Source organism: Megalobrama amblycephala, linkage group LG23 (genome assembly GCF_018812025.1).
Source record: "Megalobrama amblycephala isolate DHTTF-2021 linkage group LG23, ASM1881202v1, whole genome shotgun sequence".
Taxonomy (NCBI): domain Eukaryota; kingdom Metazoa; phylum Chordata; class Actinopteri; order Cypriniformes; family Xenocyprididae; genus Megalobrama; species Megalobrama amblycephala.
Window position 1 is genome coordinate 26,200,312 of NC_063066.1, and position 26,788 is coordinate 26,227,099.

At 35.3% G+C, this 26,788-nt stretch overlaps 2 protein-coding genes across 5 annotated transcripts in view; one reads left to right on the forward strand and one right to left on the reverse strand.

Moving 5' to 3' along the window:
* The window catches only part of slc44a1b (solute carrier family 44 member 1b), a 30,360-nt gene extending 20,189 nt beyond the window's left edge, over positions 1-10,171 (reverse strand). Inside the window, exons 1-3 of one of the 4 annotated variants that reach the window (XM_048176282.1) lie at positions 9,912-10,169; positions 6,898-6,987; positions 4,558-4,700 (exon numbers count right to left, since the gene is read on the reverse strand). In XM_048176282.1, coding sequence (XP_048032239.1) covers positions 4,558-4,700; positions 6,898-6,987; positions 9,912-9,971 — 293 coding nt within the window. In that variant the 5' untranslated portion in view covers positions 9,972-10,169. Of the gene's footprint in view, positions 1-4,557; positions 4,701-6,897; positions 6,988-7,764; positions 8,155-9,911 lie in introns of those variants that run through there. The other 3 variants (XM_048176283.1, XM_048176280.1, XM_048176281.1) reach the window with 3 other exon arrangements.
* Positions 10,172-16,263: 6,092 nt separating this feature from the next.
* The window catches only part of abca1b (ATP-binding cassette, sub-family A (ABC1), member 1B), a 44,543-nt gene continuing 34,018 nt past the window's right edge, over positions 16,264-26,788 (forward strand). The window contains exons 1-5 of the mRNA XM_048177071.1: positions 16,264-16,420; positions 22,448-22,548; positions 23,984-24,077; positions 26,039-26,180; positions 26,266-26,384. Coding sequence (XP_048033028.1) covers positions 22,483-22,548; positions 23,984-24,077; positions 26,039-26,180; positions 26,266-26,384 — 421 coding nt within the window. The 5' untranslated portion in view covers positions 16,264-16,420; positions 22,448-22,482. The remainder of the gene's footprint in view (positions 16,421-22,447; positions 22,549-23,983; positions 24,078-26,038; positions 26,181-26,265; positions 26,385-26,788) is intronic.

Genomic DNA, 26,788 nt, shown 5'->3' on the forward strand with positions numbered 1-26,788 from the left:
TCAAAGGTGCAAAAAGCTGCTTGGACAACCAAGTTCAAGACACTGCAATATAATAAATACAATGCACAAAAATACATGCAATAATGTACACTGATTGATGTCTTTATTCTTAATGTGAGTTTATGATTTATGATTAGTTCAAGGATTATGATAACAAATTAGAGTAACCATGGAAAACCAAATTAATATTTATTACATTAATAAACCATCAATGAAACTAAAAAGCTGACACGGTGGAATGTATAATTACAATGTAAAGTTACTCTGTTATTTGTGACTGTTAATATGTGGAGGAAAGACGTATGTAATATGTAATATGTCAGTGTCTGAATTCCTTGCTTCATTTTATTCACTCTGTTCTAATATAGTGCACTCAATAGCCATGCACTATAGAGATTGGATATTAGAAACAAACATTAAAAGTAGGTAAACTAGTCAACCATCCTGACCCATACTCCTATATTGAGGAAGAACAGCATTCTACATTAACTTACTCAAATAGCTACACAAGAAGTTCTGTTTTGATCAAGTATCTTGTCAGCAATTGTAAATAGCAGTAAATAACTAGATCAAAGTCCAGACCAGTAACAGTATTAGACCACAACTATTCTTGTCCCTGACAAGTCCAGACCAAATGAAACACAGGCCTGTGCTAATATAGTCAATAAATTCTACCATCAACAAAGTAGGCTAAGGTCAGATGTAAAATCCTACCAAAGAAGCACATAATTATTACTTACATGGTAAGCGGCAAGTAGAAAGGTAAAAGTCCATAGAACACAACCTTCCTATCCAACAAGAGTTAACACAAATTAAGGCTCAGGAACAACAGAAATTATGAGAACAATTATGACAAGTCCAAGACCTAATGTCTTTCTCTTTCCTTTGACTCATGAAGGCACTTTCATTAGACAGTGGGTCCGCAGGGAATAGCGATGTGCCATCCTGGCAGCAGGCTCATTGGAAAACCGTGCCTTTGGTGACATTTCTGCAAAATGATATTACGTTGCTTGTTGCACTTTTCACAACACTCATGAAGGCAGTCCAATTGAAATGCTCGTTCAGTTTTATCCGAAACAGATGAAAGTGAATTTAGCAACATTTTATTAAGTTGGTTATTGTACATATCACAGCAATTCAGAAATTAAATGTCTGGCGAAATGGTGCTAAAAGCTTAATGCTCTATCGTGTTTGAAAATATCGTACCACCTACACTAAACCCTACCATAAACCTGACCAACAGGGTTAACAAAAAAGGGAAATGAAAACACATTTGCTGCAGCAACCATGCAATTTAACTTTTTTTGTGACTCGTGTACCAGGTGAGCTACCAAGCAAGTTTACTACGTCAGAAAAGCCTTACATATGGAGCTGACTACGAACGCAAATGTCAAACTGTGTTAGTTTACAAATCATGTACTATGGTAAAAGTGTTTTGGGAACATATTGTGCAAGGAATCATGCAAAAATAAATGTTTAATAAGGTGACAATGGGAAAAGAATAAAAGTTGGTGTTTTACTGCCTAAACGGCAGTGGTTCTCAAATTTTGGTGGAATTGGCGTTCGGCGCCACTTTATAAAGTCAAAAGCGCCAATCACCATTCACACACTTGAACAACATTGCAACAGCTGTTTTCTGTATGTTTGTTTTTCTCTGCTGATCTCCCGCATCCCACTGCAGTACCTGTGCGCTTTGAGAACCACTGGCCTAAAGAATTAATTTCATCTGGAAACTGCAGTGAATTTTATGTATACAGTAGTAGAGGCACGCATTTCCAATGAGCCTAAGTTAGCGGTGTGTGTATGAAGAGAGAATGATATGGAGGATAGAGTAGTTCTGCTCAGGGGTGATTGCACATTTCTAGCGGTTCTGTATTTTGAGCCAGAGTTAAAGGTGTAACAAGAGGAAGACAAAAATGAGCAGTCACGCCTTCCTGTAGGAACAACTCACTCTAAGTGGTATTTACCGCATCAGTCTCTTTTATAACATGAATAATTGAAGCAATTACTCCAAGCTATATGTTGTAATGGGAATAAGCAAACACTTGGACACGTACTAAATCACACCAGGCAACATCACCTCATGAAAAACTACTAATGTGAAACACCAACATGTCTGCATCGCATCACAAAATGAGTCTGTAAATGGGCAATTGACATGATTGTAATTTTACTGTCCTCAAAGGCTATAATTTTTAACTAATATTTTCATCATGGCTGGACAGCAAAGAAGTTTTTTATCATAAACATAAAATTATCCATTCAATTTGTGCTCTGTTTTGTTAGTAATTTCAAGTCAAATGTGAAAATTGCAATTGCCCCATGATGAACTGTGAAATACAGACACATATCAAAATTATCAATCTGGATCGAAATGGTATATAAATACACTACCATTCAAAAGTTTGGGGTCTGTAAGATTTTTATGTCTCATGTTCACCAAGGCTGCAATAAAAACAGTAATATTGTGAAATATTATTACAATTTAAAATAACCTTTTTCTATTTTAATACATTTTAAAATGTCATTTATTTCTGTGATGGCAAAGCTGAATTTTCAGCATCATTACTCCAGTCTTCAGTGTCACATGATCCTTCAGAAATCATTCTAATGTGCTGATTTACTGCTCAAGAAATTTTTTTTATATTTATCAATGTTACAAACAGTTGTGTTGTATGGGTGTGATGAGATATTGTGTCATGGAAGCGATCTTAGGCTGGGCTGTGTAGTTGTAACAATCTCTCAGCTCTGTATCATGCTTGAAGAAAAATGTGGTCTTATTTACACTTTGAATATTGAGAGAGTGCTTTGGTTGCACTTATTGTTTGCACTTAAGACTAAAAGAAAACTGTTATTCATTTTTACGGTAACACTTTACAATAAGGTTTCATTAGTTAACATTAGTAAAATTTAGTTACATGAGCTAAGGAAGAACAATACTTCTACAACATTTAATAATCTTAGTTAATGTTAATTTCAACATTTAAGCTACTAATACATTATTAAAATCAAAAGTTGTATTTATTAAAAATAGTTAATGCACTGTGAACTATCATGAACTAACAGTGAATGACAATTTTAATTGACTAACATTAACAAAGACTAATAAAAACTGTAGCATATATATTGCTCATTGTTAGTTGATGTTGGTTAATACATTAGCCTAACTAATAATAATAAATGAGACCTTATTGTAAAGTGTTACCATTTTTATTTATACTGTTCAATTTGTGGAAAGGAGTTCAGTTAGGAGGTCAAAAGTTGTAGAAGCTCATAAGTCATGTACAGTAAGGTCTGAAGAGACTGAAATCATACAGAAGAAAAGTCAGTCAGTTGAATTTGTGGCAAAACCTTTTACGGTGCTTGAGTATTGTCGTCTTTTACTGCATATGATAATTCATACTTAGAAAGAAGAACTGAAATGACATTCATTACAAGATGATTAGTTAAAACATTTCAAATACACTGCAGATTATTTATCTAGTCATGTATTTCATCTTTGAGGATTTCTTAAAAATTGTGTAAAAATCTCGTCTCGTTCTCGTGAACTCAATCTCGTGTCTCACCTCATCTCATGAGCTACCCATTTCGTCACACCCCTATTGTGTTACTTAATATTTTTGTGGAAACCATAATATAGTTTAAAAGAACAGCATGACAAACATGTCTTTACTGTCACTTTTGATCAATTTAATGCATGCTGAATAAAAAAAGAATGATGATGTTTCAAACCTATATGACTATACTCCTTATGTGGAACACGAAAATGTTTTGAAGAACACTAGGTCCGAACAACATTGGACCTCATTGATTTCATTGTATAAAAAAATAGTATTTTTTTTTTAAATGATCTTCTTTTTTGTTCCAGAAAATGTTAAACGAGTTTGGAACAAAATGAGGGTGAGTAAATAATCCAGAATTTACTTTTTTCGGGTAAACTATCCCTTAAAATTGCATTTGTGTGAAGTCTACACATCATTAAATACACAGGTAAACTGCATGCCCTCCGCCAGCGCAGCCATCTCTCTGACAGCTCTAGCAAGACACTTTCAAGCCATTATTAAGTTTACGTCTGCTCTGACAAGCTAGTGAATACTCCACCAAATGAATCACTCTGCCCTGTGATGAGTCAGATCTCAGACTCATCTCTAAAAAGCTACATTCAATTCAGTTCAACCACACTGAAGAGCCGAAAAAACGTCATTTGACAGCTCTGCAAATGAAATGGCCTGCAATACCTGTCTTTCCTGCAGGCTAGCACCCATTAAGGGCCGCACACTGTGACAGTACCTGTCCTCAGGGCCTGAACTGAATTATTCAAGGCTCTGTGTGTGTAGCTCAGATAGTCCTCAGCCATCTCGAGGTGAAACGCCTACCGTTTGACATTTGCATTGATGTGATAATCAAGGTCCAAAGAGCTGGAGCGCTCTGATTTAACCACTGACCACTTTACGACTTTACGAAAAATGGGTGTGCAATGAGGATGAGGAGGGGGCAAAAAATGAGGGCATGCGGGCTAAGCATAAAAAAAGAGGGATGAAAGGCAAGCTGACTCACTTTCTGTCAAGATGGTCGAGACCGCTCAGCCGGACCCCTTCGATGGGCTCATTGCGCTGGCCGCATGTGTTCCCATAGCTGTCATATCCGAAGACGAGCCGCGCCGCCCCTCCAGTCGCGATGGTAAACCCACAGATGCCACACTGGAATGAGAGTGAATTAGCAGGAATCATGGAAAGTGTTTGTTTAAAAAAAAAAAAAAAAAACACAGACAAAGATGATGGCAAAACTCCTTTGCAGCAAAGGCTAAATAATTAACAAGATTCATCAAAACCTAATTATAGAAAGTTTCAACATTAAATCAAGAGATTCCTGTGAATATCAGCATCCTCACCTAAGACACGTACGTTGAGACATACACTAACACAATATCCAAAAGTTTCAAGTGACAAGTATTTTGCATGTTCACACTGCTGTGTGACCACATGCAATCACAACCAATCAGAAAATATTGATGTATACTATACAGTTATGTGGAACAGGATTTTGAAGCTGTGAGATTTCACACTGGGTGGAGGTACCCTGCAAAACACCACAGAAATAGAAACCAAGTGCATTGCACTGGTTAGGACATCTAGTTAAGTGTCAATGTGGCATGTGTAGAGCTAAACTCAAGATTCCCATACTATTTACACAATAAATTTCAAAAATGTGAACACCAGATGAATTAAAATAATAATAACAATAATCACAAGATGACAAAACCCTATAAATAAAAAAGGTAATTTAAAAGCAAAAAAAGCTGAAAAAAATTTATGCAGCACTTGAATGAATTAGTATGGCAGAATGTTGTATTATATGGATATTTACTAAATAAATTAATGAGCATTAATTATTGCTTTTAGTTATTTATTCTATTTTTTTGAGTTATTTTACTGTTGTATCACAATAAACTGGAGTGTCCAGGAACACTGAACTCCACTTCTGCTTCACATCATAGTCCTGATTTATCTCTCCGTTTATTTTGTTAAAATGGCCATCTGCTTGTATACTGTCCTGCTTATTACAAAAATAAAGAAATAAAGAAATACAGTAGAGTTGCACGATTAATCGTTTAAAGATCACAATCTCAATTCAAACACCCACGCAATCTTTTACCTAACCGACAATGATTCGGCTGTGTCTATTAAACCTTTGACAAGTACAATCACAGTGAACATTCAAATCTGCATTGGTGCTGCCGCTGACCCAGAGAGAGCAGTTATCATGTATAGGTTTGAAACAGCTTCACTTCAACCACACAGTATCATTATTTCTGTCTTACAATCATTCAAATTATCACAGAAGTACTGGGATTAAAGTTTATAGTTTGAATATAAATACTGATGTCGACGGTAGCGAGCAAAATAGAGCAAATGACCATTTGAAAGTAACTTGATGCTTCAAATAGAGATTGTATTGATTACACCGTTATACTAGTAGGTGACAACAAGTGACTGTTAAAAAATTGATTTGTCATTGAATTATTCATTTAAGAGATTCATTCAAAAACACTAATTCATCCAGTAACGAAACAAGTGAAGTCTTTATGAGTGAGTCATTGAATCATTCATTCAACCCATTTTAAATAATCAATTTAAAATTAACATTTTTTAAATAGACTGCAGCAATTAACATTTTGTCAGAACCTCTAGTAAAATTTTTATTTCTTTGTTGTTGTTTTTTTTTTTGTTTAGTTGTCGACTGTTTCCAAAAAACTATTTGTCACAAATTTGTCGTTCAACCACGTTGGTGGTGGATATCACGCAGGTGGTGGATAATAACTTCTATTAAATGATTCGTTTGAGATTGAATGAATGCCAGATTTGTTGCTATAAATTACAGACATGGCATCTGAGGACTAAATCTTTTTTTTTCTCAGTGATTTTGCTTTAATTATAGATTCAATCGTGGATCTAAATCCTTACGTACTAAAGCAAATACGCACATGCACAAACTAAAAGATATAATTCAAATTTGTAAATATCTGAAATGAAAGATATAGATTGTACTGAATATCAGCTTGCTATTTTGCACCAGATAAGGTTTTATCAAGTCGACATGTCATGCAAACAAGAAACTATGCTTCTAACCACAAGCCGAGAGCTGTCGTTCCAACCACACAACAGTGATGCCGTTTGCAAATGTTCATGGTTACGATGGATCTTGCAACCATAGTTTGCTAACAATGCTATTGGGAAACGCACCCAGGAATTATAAAAATCACAAGTAGTATATCATGAAGTAGTATATCAGAATGACTCAGTACCCCACCGTAAACAGTAACATGAACACGTGTGACCATAAGCATTTTCATAATATGCATAATATTGTATATACATTATGAATAAAATGACTTACCATTCCCACAAGGAACAATGTAAATAACAGGAACCATGGCAGATCTGTGCAGCTTCGGTCCTCCAAAGGTTTCCATTCTCTTTTTGTCCTCTGCAGTACAAAAACACAGTAACACATGTTCAGTCATGCTAAAAACTGTTATCATTTGATTCAAATAAAATGGCTTCACATTAAAGATAAACTGATAATCAGGTTCAGTGTTTCCCATACACTGATTTATTTGTGGCAGCCAGCCACAATATACATGAGTAGTACACATTTATTATTGTATATAAAAAAAAAAACAATGATAGAACAATAAATAAAATCTATATTGAAGAAACATTTGAAAAAAAAAATTATCATAAAAAATGACATCAGTCAATTTCTTCTTTACATACTAATTAACATGCTGCAAATGTTAATTAGTAATTTCACATAAATGTAACCTGTCAAAACATAAAATCAATGTCACAAACATCGTCCACAATATATTCAATTATAAGTAACATCCTTTGTGTAATCAGTGTGTTGTAAAAGACAGCAGTCCCTGTAAACATGTTTACTAACACACTACACAGTGTTATGATGATCATTAGTGTGTTGCAAAAAAAAGACAAAGGGCTAACGGTTAGTTTTTGATGAAAAGGCGAAATCATCATATAATTGTCATGGTCAAATGCATTCATCGCTATGTGCGGCCGCATAGGACGTAATAATAGGATTACATGCAGCGCAAGAGACAGTACAGCACTTCACTGGCCCGTCAAAGGCGATCAGCCGTGAAACAATGTATCACAGCGCGCGCGACAATGTAACAATGTATCAACACATCCGCTCGAGATTCGATACGCTGTATCACGTATTGTCGCGGGCAGCATCGCTTACCTCTGCGCTTTCACAGCATCCCATTGCCGGAGGGAGGTTTGGACCGCAAAAAAACTAAACGCTACACCGCAGGAAAACAATAACCCCAACTTGCAGGGAGTTGACGGTGTGTTTTTTACCCTGCATTAATCGCGCGCGTCGATCACATGAATCTAATCGGAGGGCTTTCCCCGGATACACTGCATAATAATGTTTGTTCGCTCCTCTCGCTCCAGGTAAAAGGGATTATTACTTTAGGATTTATCGCCCAGCACTTCCTGGTGGGTTGAGCAGGTGTAGCCGGAAAAGAACGACAGCCGTCCATTCACAGCACGAGCTGGATGAGGAGGAACTCGCGCTGAATGTAGGGATGCTGGAGGAACCCGGGAAGTTTAAACTGCTGTAGTTTCATTGGGAATTTGTGTCTATAATAGACGTAGTTTCAAAACAGTTGGGCTTTTAAATTGTTTTAATTAAATTTTATCAATATTGTTTTATTTAATGTTGTGTTATTAACATAATAATCATAGTTTAAAACAGTTTCACTGCTTATTTTTAATTAATAATAATAAAAGATTATGCAAAACTGCCAACATTTCTGACCTTAAAGGGATAGTTCACCCAAAAATGAAAATTCTGTCATCATTTACTCACCCTCAAATTGTTCCAAACATGTATGAATTTATTTCTTCTGCAGAACACAAAAGAAGATACAGTATTTTGAAGAATGTCAGTTACCAAACAGTTGATGGGCCCCATTGACTTCCATAAATGGAAAAAAAAAATACTATGGGGCCCATCAACTGTTTGGTAACCGACATTCTTCAAAATACTGTATCTTCTTTTGTGTTCAGCAGAATCAACATCATTTTGAAAACACTTTTTCAGTAATCACAAACAAGTGGAAAAATCAAATTTGTGATTCCTCAGATTGTCACATTGGAATGTTTTGGAGAATCTCTACACACTTTTGAAGAAGCCACAAATAACCTATTGTGTAGGAACGTCATTACATATTCCAAGTGCTTTCGAATGACGTCACTGGAGGAACCGTTGAGAGTCTTAAAACTTCTTGCAAGAATGTATGGGTTTTATTTTGTACGTTCCTCAAAAAACTTTTGGAAAGAATGTCGAGAGGTTCTCCAGAGGTTTGAGCCGGTGTGTTGCAATCTGACACACCCAAATGGGGCCTCAAATATCCTTTTATTTTTAAAACCATTGAAATTTACTGTTTTAAAAGTGTGGGAACTACTGTAATTCTGTAAAATGAAAAAAAATGAAAACAACAACAATGTTTTATAACATAGTTGGGGCTAATACAACAGTTTTACATTTGTAGCCCTAACAATAACTGTGGTATTTTTCATGGAAATTAGGGTTACTACTATATTTTCATTAAGCATATAAAGTTTCTAGTTTCATTAAAAAAAATTATAAGCATAATATCTTCTGGTGATATAAATATTTCTCTTTGGCTGAGGGTAATAAAAAAAAATAAAAAATTGACTCCGACCCCAACCAGACCTCAATGCAATGCTATAAAAACAGAAGCAAAAGGTCACTGATGCTTGACCACTATGAGCAGCACAAAAGAACAAACGTCAGTCCATATGGTCATCATCACCACCCAGTTGGGAATCTGCGTCACTGCTGCCTCTCACTGTGCTAGTCACTGTAAAAACTATAACACACATACATTTACACAGGCACTCTATTCCCACCCAAACTCTTCATACATTTTAACTGGAGATTATCTGCCTATCACAATTTTGGTTTTGAACACCAATAAACAGTACTAGAATTACTAAAACTTTTAATAATGTTTTATATAAACTTTACAACACTTTAACTGCTGCCTTAATTTCTAAATTAAATCAAAGTGGTGCAAGTCACAACATGTTTTAAAGTTCATTACACTTTTTGACCACTTTGAATTTAATTACTGATTGAGAAAGCCCGTAAAATCGTGTAGAAATTACTGAAATTATTGTGACAGTTGTAACATATGTACATAAATATGAATTTGTATAAGACAGACCCTCCTTCTAGAAGAAACGAACCCAAAACAGAGAAATATTTTCTCGACGCTCTGTTTAGTCTTAGAAGTCGCACTTTTTGCCTGTTCTAAAATCGTAAATCACTTTAAATATATTACAACAATGTCCCACCTTTATCCAGCTGGACTTCGGCCGATGGAAGCTGGATGTTGACCGTCTCACCTCGCTCATCTTGCGCGGTGTGCAGCATCACAGCGCTCTGTCTGTGAGGGGTAGAGTCTCAGCTCAGAGACGCCAGCCTGGACCACAGAACAGCTGCATTGTTCATTGTTCTCTGTAGTACCAGGGAGAGAGTGAACATAGTGAGTTATTGTGTGCGCGCGTGTGTCACAGAGAGAGATAGGGAGAAAAAGAGAAAGAAAGAGGGGAGAAAAAATCCTCCCAGATTACTGTAAACAACAAAAGTGATTTTGTTGTCAAAGCTTTAATGTGTCCGTCCACTAGAGGGAGCCGAGACACAACAAATACAGTAGGAATCCAAACAAACCATTTCTACTGGAGAGAATAGCCAGGTATATAATTTTAACATGTATCATTATATTTTAGATTTATCATATATTACTGCTCAGAAGTTTTTAAAAAAAAAAAAAAAATTAACTTTTATTCAGCAAGCATGTATTAAATGACAGTAAAGATGTTTATAATGTTACAAATGATTTATATTTTGAATTGATGCTGTTCTTTATGTTAACCTTTTTTTTAATCTAAGGATCCTGTAAAAAATATATAGCATGGTTTCCACAAAAAAATAATAATAATAATCAGCACAACTGCTTTGAGCATTGATAATATTAAGAAATGTTTCTTGAGCAGTAAATCAGCATTTTAGTATGATTTCTGAATGATCATGATGCTAAAAAAGTCAGCTTTGCCGTCATAGAAATAAATAATATTTTAAAACATATTAATAGAAAAAGGTTATTTTAAATTGTAATTATATTTCACAATATTGCTTTATTTTTGAGCATGAAAGGCTTTTTTTCTAAAACATTAAAACATATTACAGACCCCAAACTTTCGAACGGTAGTGTTGCATATAAAATACAATGGGGTCCAAAAGTCTAAAAATGCAACAGTTTTTATAGTTATAATTTAATCTTTTTATTTATACTTATACTTATTACAAATCATGTCATTTGCACAACAATTTGACTGAAAGATTTAATTGGAAAATCTAAATGAATTTAAACAGTGCTTAAACAATCTTATTTAATCATTTTATATCATAAAGTTCAACCCTTCAGTCTTGACTGCTGCAGTTAAACCTCCCACACAGTGACCATCTCACTTCCCCTGATGACTTGGTCTCCTTTTATAACTCTGAATAACAGAAGCTCCTGGACACTTTTGCACCTCTTAAAACTCAGACTGTATCATTCACTCACTCTGCTCCCTGGTTTACTTATATATAGTGAACATGCTTGTCTTTGTAAAGATGCTGTTTCTGCTGCCAAACATGATTTTTATTCACATCTAATTGAGTCTGGAGTTAAAAAGCCTTATTCTCCATTGTAAATCGCATTCTGAAACCTCCTGATACACTGATAAATATATATTTTTTCAATGACAAAATAACCACCATTCACCAAAAGTTGGCCTCTTCGTCTAATGGAGTTCACCATACGACACAGTGTGATACAACTGATTCCCCCTCACTCTCCTTTCTTCTTTTGCCTTGCCATCTGAACTAGAACTTTCTCATCTAATTTACAAAACTAATTCTTTCACATGTTTACTTGATCCTATACCAACTCATCTAAGTCTGTTTTCCTTCTTCTCTTGTAACTCGTATTATTCACACCTCTCTTAGCTCCAGCATTGTTCTATCATCTTTTAAAATAGCTGCTATAACCTCAATTCTTAAGAAACCTGGTGCAGACCCTAACAATCTCGATAAATTCTGTCCCATCTTAAATCTTCCTTTTTTCTCCAACATTCTTGAAAAAGCAGTTGCAGCACACATCCATGCTCACCTTAATAACAATAACTTATATGAGTGTTTTGAGTCAGGGTTTTATTCTAAACATAGTATGGAAACCACCTTAGTGGGAGTAATGATCTGTTAATGGCTGCGGATGGCAAGTCCTTATCTATTCTTGTTTTGCTTGATTTGAGTGCAGCTTTTGACACCATTTCACACAATATTTTGTTGAACCGTTTATCCTGGTTCACTTCATACCTTTCTAACTCCACACAGTTTGTACAACTAAAAGAATTTCGATCCTAACCATTTTCTGTTAGCTGTGGTGTCCCCCAAGGTTCTGTTCTAGGTCCCCTATTGTTCCTAATTTATCTTCTCCCACTTGGCAATATCTTCTCTAAATCTGATATTAAATTCCACTGTTACAGTGATAATACACAACTCTATGTATCTATAAATCCTGATTCCATTTTCCGCCTGCCTGTCTTACCAACTTTCCTAAACTTAATAGCATGCCAGGAAGACTGAAGTACTCCTTATAGGCATTAACTCTAATCTTTCTAGGTCTTGCAATTTTTCATTATCCATTGACGGTTCCTTCGTTTTTTCCGAATTCAAAATTCTCCTCACTCTCTTCATAACCTTGCTCCACCTTACCTTTCAGATCTCTTACAGCTCTACACCCCTTCTTGAACTCACCGTTCCCCCCACAGTGACCATCTCACTAACACCATGGGTGTTTTTTGTTATTTTTACAGTTTATCCCAATTTGTCATGTTTGTACTTTCTGTATTGTTGCTTTCATGTTTGTAATTGTTGCTTTCCTCTTTTATGGTTTATTGACATTGTTATTTGTTATTTATTACTTTGACAATGTTATAATTGCTACTTCTTGTTCTTGATGTATGGTAACCATGATTGATTTAAAAGATGACGTAAATAAGTAAAATGCATTATTATTATTATTATTATTATTAATTATTATTATTATTATTATTATTAATTATTATTATTATTATTATTATTAAGTTTCTAAAAAAAATATGTGGAAAAATAAAATTGCATTCTGTTTTTTTTTTTCAAAGATTTTCTAAAATTTCAGTGTGAGCTCAGACTTTTGGACCCCCTGTATTGTATATCATAAGTATATTATAATAATACAATTCAGAGTTTTCTGAAACCTCAGTTTCCACAGCTTAATAGTCATTACATTTTTTCAGTTCATTATTTATATTTCTGGTACATAGTCAATGTCAGTTGTGAAGTTATTATAATCTCTCTCTACGTGCGTGGTACTGTAAATACAAGGGACATAACCAAAATTATCTCTCACAGCCGGGTGGAACATTCAATTTGCTTTCCTACTTAATGTTTATGTGCAGTCTTCAGCAGGTTTAGAGAATGTCTCACTGTATTATGAAGCAATTGAACGTTTTTAGAAGAGATTTTGAAGTCTCAGCAACATCTGTAGGAGACTGCTTTGCTTTGCTCTTATATACAAAACAGGCCTATTACTCCTTAAACCCATGTTGCTTGAACTTTCCCCTTAAATGTGGTGAAACAGCATTGACGTGTCAGTCATACACTTCCTTAGTCAGCACTGTTTGGCTTGTTTATCAGCCCATTCTCAGCTTAGGTGTTATTGTTCCACAAGAGACTTTACTCTATTTTTGATAAAGAGTAATGTGATATTTGTGTTTCATAGTATTCCAGCTCTCTGCATCTAGCATTCCATGTTTCTTTATCTAAAAAGCATCAGTCCTGCTCTTATTTTATGGATGTGCGAGAGTGCACCATAGGTGGTAGGTATTTCCCACGCAGGACCCATAAATGACCCATTTTACTGAGAAAAGATTCGGAATGCCAACCTCTCTATAGCAACGTATAGGAAACTTCAGAATTTGTATGATTAATCAGGTGCAATAATAATAAAACAAATGTATGCATCTGTTTTATAATTGGTATGGCATGGGTGTATTTACCCCCCCCCCCCCCCCAAAAAAATCTGATTTAAAATGCTCAAATACACACTGAAAAAAATGTTGGTGTTGTATTTACATACTTTGAAACAATTTTCAATCAGCAATTGCTAATAAACTTCACAAATAATTTTGGTAGAACATACGTTCCCTGAGTTTCTGAAGATATTCCATTATTTCATCACCGTCCTCTACTAAAAATGCCAGAAATAATTCACGACTTCCCGTAGTAGAGGAGCTGGCAGCAGTGGGCTGTACGTGCCAACAGCTGTACTGCAGTGGATGCAATACATGAAGCGGTAATATCAGCTGACCCTTCCTCCAGATAGTGAGATCACACACAGGTTACTTAAAGGGATAGTTCACCATAAAATTGTATACCATGTAGGGTTTACTGAAAAACCAACTAAAATTTAATGTATTATTTAACAAAATTCTTGACCTTGACCATTGGTCTTCTCTGCATGACGTGCGCATTCATGAGACTCTATTAGCGCCGCGGTTCACTCTCTTTCACCCAGAAAAAGCATACAAGCTGTGAGAAATCGAGATTAACAAAAATGTCTAAAAATCTCCAAAAAAGTGTCCATGTACTTTCTTCACTGAGTCCTATATCACCGAACTGACGACAGTCAGAATGACTGTTGACAGATATGACCACGATAACTTCTTGTTACGACAAACACAACAACATATTCATCTCAGAGAAGAAGGTATACGAGTTGTATTTCATGTTATGTTTTTGTTAAAGAGTTTGTTCACCCAAAAATGAAAATTCTGTCATTAATTACTCACCCTCATGTCGTTCTACACCCGTAAGACCTTTGTTCATCTTCGGAACACAAATTAAGATATTGTTGATGAAATCTGATGGCTCAGTGAGGCCTCTATGGCAAAGCCATTCAAACTCTCAAGATCCATAAAGGTACTAAAAACATATTTGAAACAGTTTATGTGAGTTCAGTGATTCTATCTTAATATTATAAAGCAAAAAGAATACTGTTTGTGCGCCAAAAAAACAAAATAACATCTTTTCAACAATAAATAGTGATTTCAAAACACTACTTTGAAGCTTTACGAATCGAATCAGTGGACTGGAGTGCCAAAGTCACGAGACTTCAGCAGTTTAGCTGTTTGATAGGAGATCCGAAGCACTAATTTGAAACAAAAATATTCATAAAGCTCAGAAGCTTCATGAAGCAGTGTTTTGAAATCAGCCCATAAATATTTTTGAAAAGTCGTTATTTATTTATTTTTTGGCGCACAAAAAGTATTCTTGTCGCTTTGTAATATTAAGATAGAACCACTGAAGTCACACAAACTGTTTTAAATATGTTTTTAGTACCTTTATGGACCTTGAGAGTTACAATGGCTTTGCTCTCTATAGAGGCCTCACTGAGCCATCAGATTTCGTCAAAAATATCTTACTTTGTGTTCCGAAGAACAATAGAACAAAAACAGCGCTAATAGAATCTCAAGAACGAAGACCAATGGCCAAGGTCAAGAATTTTGTTAAAATAATACATTATATTTTGGTTTGTTTTTCACTAAACCCTATCATATAGCCCCAGAACCCTTGAAATATATTTGGCACGGATTGCATGGGATCATTCTGTGTTGTCATGTCTAGCCTAAATTTAATATAGTCTGTTTTGTTCTGCTAGTATTATGAAATACTAAAAAAAAAACTGTCCCTGCAGATTTCATTGGAATGTATATGGGTACATTTGGATACTGAGCTCTGCAGTATTTTTTTGGAAGTTAAGATGATTCAGTGTTTGTGTTTCTCACAATGCTAGAATACCTGATCTGGCTTGAGAACAAGGCCAGGATTTTCCAGAATTTCACTAGCTTTCACAATGTCAGTTGCATCTGTATTGCAACACCATAACAAACACCAAACGCAGCTTGGCATATGCCATGGCACAAGATTGTGCTTAGTTTGTACCTGAAGAGCTGAGTTTACTTAACTGGTTTATGGAAAATAGATCCCTGATAAGGATTAAAAGATTAAGAACATAAGCTCAATAATAATAAGTGTCAAATAGGTCAATACATCTTATTCTGCTCTAGTCTGACGTCATTTAGGCTATTTTACAGTTTTATTTACATTCTTGTGTACTGACAGAATATGATAGCTATAGAAGATGATAGACAATAGAGCATAGAAATTGAGAAAGACATGTCATCCCCAAAGACTTTATAGTGAATACCACATCAACCATTTCCAAAGAAACAGAAGTGAAAATGGAAAGGGAATATGTGTTCTGTCTGCATTCAAGACCATGAGACTGCATATAAATACTTTGTCATCATCTGTTATCATATGTAGGCCTACTTTGAATATTAAATCTTTCAAAAAGGATTCTGGCCATTAAAAAACAAACAAAATACCATAGTTTCTCAAACACCAGCAGAAAAAGCATGTTTCCCCCGCATTGTATTCATGGCATTCATTCGTCAGCAGATGTTTGCATTTATGCCGTTTAAGAGCTGTTTTTATGCTCCACGTGTTGATCCAGACCCAGTTAAATGTGCAGCGCACTGGATGACCGACAGTAACCCCGGCGCTCAGAGCGGATGCGCTATAAAACCACTTCAAAATCTTCAGATGCTTCTTCTCACGAGCACCACCGGCGTCAGACTCCAGAGGGACGAATGTACATCTGATTCATAGGGATTACAGCGAATGTCCATCAAAGATCTTCAGCTGTGTCTGGGTAAGATACATTTATACTTCGTTTTCTTTAACAACGTTATGTTTTGTAGAGAATGAACGCAAACGTGACGTTTTAGGTGGCGTATTGAAAACAATACAAACACCAGCGCTATAACAACATTTTAGTAGCTATTTATGAAGAGAGAATAAAAGTTGTCGAAGGAAATGGTTGAATGAAAGTTCAGTCACTGGCACAAGTATTTTATTTTATTTTTTTCCATAGAAGTAATGCTTCAAATGAAATTGTGCGACACGCACTTGATATTTAACCGCAACAAGCTTCAGAAACAAAACCTGATGTTGTTTTAAAAAAACAAAAATAACAGAAAATAACAATTTTGTGACAACCTGTGGTTCTTTAGTAGAAGACAGAAAGATCAGAAGTGTTACTTGAGAACAGCAGAACAGTGAACTAGACAAAGGTTCAGGGTTCGGGAACATTCGGACAATTTGTTTTCTCGTTTTTCTCTTCAAAACTTAAAAACGAAGAAACCGTTCATTTATCACATATTTGACCTTTCTAATGAACAGTGTTGGGCAGCAATTAGTTACTAGTTACACTAACAATATTACTTTTTTACAGTAACTAGTAGTGTAACTAATTACTAGTAATAGTACAGTTGTACAGTTACCTTCCATAAACAGCTCGTTACTTAGTTAGGCCTACTTTTGATGCCTCAACCCCTACTGATTTGAAATCCAACAATCCAATAATTCCTAGATTTATTTTCATAATTTTCACGACTCACACAGGAACATAACCAGTCACCAGTGCACAGGCAAGCTTCGATTATGGAAAAGCTTACATTCAGCTGATGAAAATATTGCCATTACATTGATTTTGTCAGGAGAAAGGATGATCTGAACACAGTTGTGTAAGTTGTGGCATTATAAGCTGTGACATTACTTTACTCTGGCATTACATGGCTTGCCCACCCAAATCCCTCTGATCCCGATATAAATTATATTACTATTACTATTACTATTACTAAATTATCTTTGTGGAAATAAAACATTTTCTTATGAACTTATGCGATCTCTTTTAATAAAATACATCATGAAATATAATTGTATATGGGTAACAGAGGAATTATAGTTACAGTCAGCTTCAAGCTACACATGACAATTAATGAGGTTAATATAACACTTTTACTTATAAGTCACTATCAATCACCATTGAGTGTTTGTAATAACTTCTTACTGTGGATTTTGGTCAAATAATGAGGCAGAAATATGTTGTAACATTTTAGAAGAATTTTATGGGGAAGATACACAATTTCAACATCTTCTGTGGGGCATGAAGGAAAAGTAATTTAACTAGTAGTGTTAGTGTACCTAATTACTGTTGCCAGAAAGTAATAAGTAAATTACTAATATTACTTTTGTAAGGAGTAACTAGTAATGAGTAATAAATTACATTTTTTTGAGTAACGAGCACAACACTGTTCATGAACATAAAAAACTAATCTCATATGGATTTTTTTCATGTTTTTATTTTTGTTTTCATCACAGTTTGTTCTAATTCACCAAATGGAAATACAATACAAAATGAATAAACATCTTGAATATTCGATCTGTGAGCTGGAATTAAACACCCCTTTCCACTGATTGGTCAGTCAAACCGTGCTGTCATCAGTTCTTTCTCACTTCCGCACAACAGAATAATAGTCATCCGCTATACTGATTCTTAAAGAGTTTATTGCAACTACATTTCATCTCTTTCTCATAAAATAACCAGACTAATGACTTGACACAAATCATACCGAGGCAGAGCCTATACAGGGCTTTCTTCTGTGTAGACATAGGTTCACTAATTTCGCGTACCAGAGAAATAAAGCTGCACGACGCACAGGACAGCGCAGAGCAAATGCATTTACATTGTATTGAAGTGCAGACTAGTAGTGTATCAAGTGTCAATAAGGCAGTCATAACTTTTGTTTTAGGCAATATGCTGAGTTTAATATCGAGTATTAATTGATGTCACTCAAAACGGTGTGTTTTATTTTCTTTGCCAGCTAAACTTCTAAAGCAAAGTCACAGAACCATTGTGCGACTGACCTGCAGTATTGATCAGTATTCACTGATCTGTATAAATCAGATCTATATAGATCAGTGATGTTTAATTCATGAAGGAATCCGAGTCTTTGAACAAATCAGTTGAGTGAGTGATTCAATGGCTGTGTCCAGGCACTATTAGAGCACTAATATGGCACTATTTGAGGGAACAGTCCTTTGTAGTGGTCTCCGAAACCATGGCCCTGTCCCAAATGGCAAATGTCCTAAACACTCGCGCTCTTCCTACGAGTCCGCACTTTTGTGACATAACACCGCATTGACTGTCGGGAAGAAGTCTGCTGTGGAGCTCACTTCTGTGCAGGCTCAGCAAAAGTGCATCAAGGTGCATATTGACCGCAAAGGGGGTCCTCGCGAGGGTAGGTTTAGGTTCTGAAACCTAAAAGGAACCCCCTATGAATTTCCGTGTCTGACCAGAAGGTGGCGCCTGCAGCTGAATCACTCGGTGTCCAAATTCGCTTACTCGTTTACATTAAAAAATTTCGGACTCAGCGCAGGGACCCATATAGACAGCCACTTGACTTTTATTCCTGAATTAATAAGCGTTTTTGAGCGAATCAGTTGAATAAATGACTCGTTCATTAACACAGTGACTTGCTGCCACCTACTGGCAGTATCGTTTCCAAGCATTCAAGTATTTCAAAGTAATCCAAGTATTCTTTTTGTCATTCATTTAATTTTTCTCTATTCAAAATGTCATGTTTAAGACATGAATCTCATTAAATTATACAATTGCTTTGTAAATGCATTACTGCCCTCTGAGCAGAATTAAACTGTATAAATACATCTAAAAGTTTATTTGCCACGTACCTCTGCATTGCAAAGATGGCTATGGTTGATATTGATTTAATTGGTAACAGCTTATAGTGTTATATAATTCTAATTTAACCAACTAAAATTAAGAATTTAACATTAAAGATGACATACATACTTAATAAGGTTAGAAAAAAAAATCCTAGGTAATGTGATAAATGAGTTTCTTAGTTTTCCCATTTTGAAGACAAAAACGAGAAAACATTATTCAAAAGTTCATGGGCCAATCTATGTTTATGTGCCTTAAAGTTCAATCTAAGTTTATGTGCCTTAAAATATTAAGAAAAATCAGTGATGACAAATTCACAACCTGCAGTAAAAGATTTGATTTACAGACAAAGAAAATGTATACAATCAAGTAGAAATGACAGAACTTACTGTGACAAACTAAATGAGTGGAAATAAAGAGATAGTGTTATAAAAATAAAAACGTTTCGTACAGCGTTTTACCATGTAATGATGGAAGACATCAAATATGTGCAAGAGCCTGAGAAAGAAAATAAATGAAGTCTGAATTCTCAGAACATGCAGCCTCAAGCATTTCACTGGGATCTGAGCTGAACATTATGGGAAACACCTGTAATTATAGTTGATGACGAATTATTTATATATAAAACACATAGATACTGTAGCTGTTTGTATTTGTCATAAGCACATTATGTCATATTTGTCATGTTCCTTCCTCATTTGTGCATGATATAGAATGAATGAGTGACATGTACTGGGGTTTGGAAGGACCACCATACATTGTCCAGGCCACTGTGATTAATTTTGTTTTGCACTTTGCGAATTTTAGCATTAGCCTTCCGTTTTAAAATTGTGGGTAACAATTTTTTAAATGCCTCTCCTTAAACTCCTTACATTGCTGTGTAGAAGAAAGAAGTGTGATATTTAAGAGACCTCATTTGTTATTTTTATTTCCTGTGGGTGACGATTAACCCTATAAAGCCTACTGTATTTGATACACAAATTTTTAAGGCCTCTAAATTATCAACATGTTCAACACTTTGCTGGAGAACCTATTGAACACAATGTAGTTTTTTAGCAAGCAAAAGACCTTTTAGTATAATTCTAAAAATGTCCCCTTTCATGTCATGCTACACGTGTTTTTTTTTGTTTGTTTTTTTTTACTGTGAAATCTTCACTGATTTTTTTAAAGTAAATTTAAGAATAACTTATATTGTTAGTAATATTTCAAGATGAACAAAATTACAAGACTGAAGGAACTTAGATTTACTTGATTATCCAGATGTCATCTTTTAGAAGAATCCTGTCAAAATGCAAATATAAAAAATAAGATACATCAGGCTCTCAAACATCATTGTACTGCATTACATTATATGTTTTGCCCCCACAATAAAAACAATAGAGCTTTGATCATAAAACTAAGCATTCATAATATCACATATTATTGGGAGATATAGAGTGACAATGGATATTTATATGCACTTCATGCAAGTAGTCTCATTGATTTGCATTACAAGCAGAGGTGTAAAGAGTACCTGAAAACCATACTTGAGTAAAAGTACAGATACCTTACATCGAAAATGACTCCACTACAAGTTACAAGTAATCAATTCCAATTCGACTTGAGTAAAAGTCTTAGAGTATCTGATTTTAACAGTACTTAAGTATTTTACTCATGCTGAATGGAGGCTCAAAGATGCACTAGTCCTCAACACCTGAGAGACATGCCAGTGAAAATAAGAAACAATTGATTTATAAGATGAGAAATCATGTTTATTTTCTAAAATCAAAATAAAACTGAACACCTCAATATTGCAATAAATCAAGGTCGACAAAACAACCTTTTAAACGTCTACAAACTCTCAAGTCTCAGTTAAGCTCAAGTGCACAAAAAACAATATCCTTCAAAAAGGTCTTGTCAATATAGCTGATAAATAAAACAATGTTAAGTAAAATTAAATAGTCAAAGTTTACTGTATGTGCTGGTTTGAGCCTCATCACTGGCTGCAGTCATTTTCCTCATCTAATAAATCAAACACCTGCGATCAGAAACTACCTGATAATGCACTCACATTCACGTAAAGTATCCTTGTTGACAAGTTTGGGTGAGTAAAGGCAAAACGCACAAGATACAGAATCTTCAATGCCCTTAGATGGCGATATGATATCGCTTCTTTATATCAGAAACAAACTGCTGCAGAAAAAGTTAGGTGCCATGCAAAATGTAATGTGTAATTGCATTACTCCTTACAAATGTAGTGGAGTAAAAAGTACATTTACTTGCTCAAAAATGTAGTCAAATAGAGAGTAAAAGTTGCCAATATCTTTGATACTCAGTACAACTACAAAGTAGCCAAAAAGATACTTAAGTACAGTAACTAATTACATTTACTCAAATACTTTACACCTCTGATTACAAGCTGTTAGAATTTCATCCTTTTGGCCATATAAATATCAGCAACTGCATCAAATAGCATATTTTTGCTCAGTTTGAGCCTCTGAATAAAACTGAGGTGTTTTTTCTCTTTGAGTATGAGCTGCATATTCTCACTATCATATATGAGCCAAACAGCTCATATATGATAGTGACAACAAATTATATATATATATATATATAATTTCATATGTCAGACTTTACATGGTTAAGTTTTGTTTCCATCCTAGCTCATCTGACACAAACCTGATCATTTCTGTTTCGGGTTAGCTGATTAGATCACTGAAAGGATATAGACTGTTAAAACAATGCAAGCATTAGATGAAGATCACTCAAGCATGTCTAGACCCTTTTCGCATTTGAATAACATCATTAGCATAGAGCAAGGCCACCGATTCTCTCCCTGACTTCCAGCAAATCTGTGCATTTTAAATGAAGCTCTTTGATCAGACGTGGCCATTAGGAGTGAAGCTACCTACCTACCCCAGAGACCCTAATGGCCTGTGAAATTCCTTGCTTGATGATTCTCTGACACTACAAGGTCCACCACTTCCAGGAATTATGGGAAAAAGAAAAGGCTGGTCTTAAAACGGGGCATGAGAGGAGAGATGAAAAGGGAAGACGTGAGCGAGCAGCAGAGAGTCAGATAGGAGGGCTGCACTTTGTCCTGGACTTTTGAGCTGCTCTGTTGTTCGCTGCTGGATGCCTTTTTCACTCTGCGTGTCTCCGTTGTCATTGCAGTTGAGAGCTGAGAGTGAAGAAGGACCCGAGTGAAGATGTCTATCTCCACTCAGCTGGGTCTGCTGCTGTGGAAGAACTTCACCTATAGAAGAAGACAAACGGTGAGAACAACAGATTTATTTTGTATACATCTTTTCTGGTTTTCTCAATTGATTTTCAATCTGCTATTACTAACATGAATAACATCTATTTAAATGCAAATATCATTTCATGCATAACATGTTGCATGTTTTTAGGAATATAGTTTACTTTCAAATTAAGTAACATTTGTAACAGTTATGATTCATTTAAAATCATGCTGCTATTAGCAGATTTTTTGAGTCACTTTAGATTTAATTTGATCAGCTTTTAATTTCTGGAAAGATGTTTATATCCCATAACAACCCCCATTCGGTTATTTTAGCATTAATTCAATACAGAATGCTCCTACATAATGATTCTCAGGCCAAAACAGATTCAAACCGCATTTATGTGACTCTCCTAAAAGTGATGCAGATATAGACAGACAGAATTCAAATCTCAGTCTCCTCATTTTACTCTTTAAACCATTACAAAACATACTGTGTACTCTTAGAAGAAAAGGTTCTATTTAGCTTAAAGGCATTTCATATATAGAGCCTTTTACGGGATCCCATCATGGAATCATTTTATGGATTTTATTTTAATAATTAATTTTGTTTTAATTATTTTTATTTTTATTTTGAATTCAATTTTATTAAACAGCTTGTAGACATACTCTAGTTAAAATTGAAATAACCCTTTAAACATGAAAGTATTATGCAATAATTTCAGACATTTTTCTTTATATAGAACCTTTTTGGCATAAAGTGTTCTTGAAAATTGAGTCAAGAACCCTAGGGTTCTATATAGAACCCCACTGAAACTTTATTTCTAAGAGTGTGGCTGTTTGATATATTTTTATATATAACAGTACTGCAATTTGTATTTTTACAAGGTACTTCCAAGAATATGGTAATTACAAAGGAATTTATTTTGTGAAATTCCAAATAAAAATATTTAATGGTACTACTGTGGTACATGTCTTAAAACATGGTTGTCCATAGTATGTAGAAAAACCCATGGTGGAATCTGATACGTTTTATATCTAAAGACTTGCATGGAAAACACAGATCTTTCTATAGTTTATTGGTTTGAAGCAGTCAAATACTGATGCACTTACCTTATTGTTTAAAATAACAAAGCATTACCCACAAAGGTGCTAAATGGAGAAAGAATGGTTAGATGACTTTTATTCCCCATTGATCAATGTAGACATGCCATGTTCCTCATGGATGTTTCCTCTCTGCTGTAGTGCTATATCTGGAGAGACTGATCGATCCACTGTCATGTATTAATAATAAATGTTGTTAATAAAAACCTGCCCTTGATGACATTACTCACAAGAAGCCCTTACTTTAGACATTGGAGACTGAGAGCTTTTTTCCTGAGAGCTCTGTAAGTTACATTTGTTCTCTAGTGTCTGCACTTCATAGAAAAACGCTGACTATTTTGTCCTTATGTGTTTGACTTGTGCAGCTCCAGCTGCTGACGGAGATTGTGTGGCCTCTCTTTATTTTCTTCATCCTGATCGCCGTGAGGTTGAATTACCCACCTTACGAACAACATGAATGTAAGTATACTCCACAGTTGTGTACTTTTTAACCTGTGAAAAGAGATAAAAGCATTTTTTGAAGCGATGCGGTTGTGCTGTGTCCACACAATGCAGCATTTATCTTGTTTTGTAACATTAAATTGGCATTGGAAAACTAAATGGCTTCCACGTGTTCCCCGGAAAGCAGCTTTGCCGTTCAACGAGTGCATATTAATTGCATTGCGTAACCTAAATGCACGGTGCACGCAGGGGTGAAAATGCACGTTTTGTTTAATTGCATTATTCTTTATGGCGCACTTTTATCTGATGTGTCAAGCTCGCAGGGTGTTTATGAGTTCTCACTGATAACTAGACTAATTTGTCTTCTGTCAGTCACAGATGATGTGTAGAAAGTTAGGGTGATCCTTTCAGGAGCATGCTGGGATTTAAATACGGCCCTATAGACAAAATGACCACAATTTAAACAAGCACAAATGTTCTACATTTTATTATTAGCTGTTATTTGATATAGTACAATGACAGTGATGATTGCATTTATTACCTGGTTTGTTCAGTGTATTATTATGTCTTGTTTAATAGCACCTGAGCTTTTATTGTGCCTGATTGCCTTTCTAATCTCATTGGCAAAGTTTTATATATAAGGAATGTCACCATGCCCTGAGTAATGCTACTCCTTCCAGGGTGTAAACTAGTCATGAATTCAAAACACAATGCCTGACTATAGTGGCCTTTGCAAAGACATTAAATGTAGTATCGTAATGAATACGATTTTGTGAGATTGTGAACTTTCTGTTCTTCTTTGTGGAACTGTGAGCCTTGGTCATGAGATCTTGTTGACGTCCAAATGTGTTTGTGTGCTGCCGCTTTGGTATAGACAGGAAGCAGGAGGTACTGAGCCTAATATCACTTCTCCTAAAGTCTGGATTTGTGTGGTGATGGACGAATAGATGTCGTATGTGAGTACAGGCATGTTGCAACCTCGCTTGCTGAAGTGATTAAATGGACACAGAGAACAATGTCCATCATGTTGGTGATAATCAATTTTAGGACTTCAAAACCAGCAATATTAAGTCCCTTAAGCTGTAAACACACAAATTATGCAGATGAATGAATACCAAGAAATATTTCACCTCAAAATCAAATGAAAAAAGAAAAGATAAAAGATTTTTTTTGTATTGTAACATTTTTTATGACAATTAAGCACATTCTGTAAAAAACTGTAATGCATGAATATTTTATATATATATTCTTCTTATTTTTTATTTTAGTTTAAGTATGATCCAGATTATATCTTTTATTGGTTTTCATCAGTTAACGCTGTTATAAATTATTTAAAATAAAATAAATATATGGAATTGAACTAATGGCTCCCTGAATTGATTACTTCATGCTTTATTATCTTATCTTTGCTGAGCTCAGCAATGGAGCAGCTGGCAGTCTTAAGGTTGACTGATAGCAGACCTACATATTTGACTCATTATAGAAATAACAGTAAACCTCTGGTGTGCATGTGGGGGTGGACATAGGTCACATATACCGCTTAGGTAATAACTCGATAAGGCCCCCTCGTAGAGTACGCTTCTTCCAGGGATGGAGAGTCAGATGTTAGCTGATGTTTTTAGCTCTGTGGGAAGATAAGGCAGTCTAAGGGTACATGTCCATTATCTGTGCTTTACATGGGGATGGGCTGCAGCTCTAAAGTAAAAATAAAGAAAATCTCATCCAGCACATCATGTCCATGCCATTGTATGCCAATCTGATAGCATATCACACATCTAGAAGCCTCCTCCCCCCACCCCCAGAAGTATACTTTTTCGCAACTTTTTCTGATATCATCAATTTATGCCAGTGTCTTGATTATGCTGGTTTTATCGTGTACACTTTCTTCTCTTCTGCTCCCCAAGAAGGCCTTAATGTGGAAACTCTTTTCAACCCTCTTCAATGAGGTAGTTAATTTTGTCTCCCTTTATTTGTTACAGGTCACTTTCCAAACAAAGCCATGCCCTCAGCAGGCACTCTGCCCTGGATCCAGGGCATTGTCTGCAATGCCAACAATCCGTGCTTCCGACACCCAACCCCTGGGGAATCTCCGGGAGTCGTTGGGAACTTCAATGATTCCATGTAAGTTGTCAGCTCCATTGTGGCCTATTATATGTAATATAAGACACTGAGTACAATTTGGAAATAATTCTGCTTTCTTTTTTAGAATCTCACGCCTGTTTTCTGATGCCAAGAAGATCTTACTTTACAGTCAAAATGACAACAGCTTAGATGGATTCAAGGAGCTTATCAGTGCAGTAAAAATCATGCAAAATAACACAGCTGGTGAGTACAGTATAGTGAAAAGAAATAGCTCACCTGAAAATTTAAATTCTGTCATCATCCTCTTGTCATTCCAAACATCAGATGTCTGAGCTGTCTTTTCCATAAATTGAAAGCATATAGTGTCCTTTTAAAAGGAAAAAAAAACATCATATAAAGATCCATATGAATTGTGCACTGTAATTCAAGTCTTCTAAAGCCATATTTACATTTATGCATTTGGCAGGCGCTTTTCTCCAAATCGACTTACATTGCATTCAGGGTACTTCTTTTTCATCAGTTCTTGCTTTGCCTGGGAATTGAACCCATAACCTTAGCATTGCTAGAGCCATGCTCTACTGATTGAATTATATAAAAAAGTACATAATTGATTTATATTCAAACTTCGAAAATCAGTTAAGAAACCC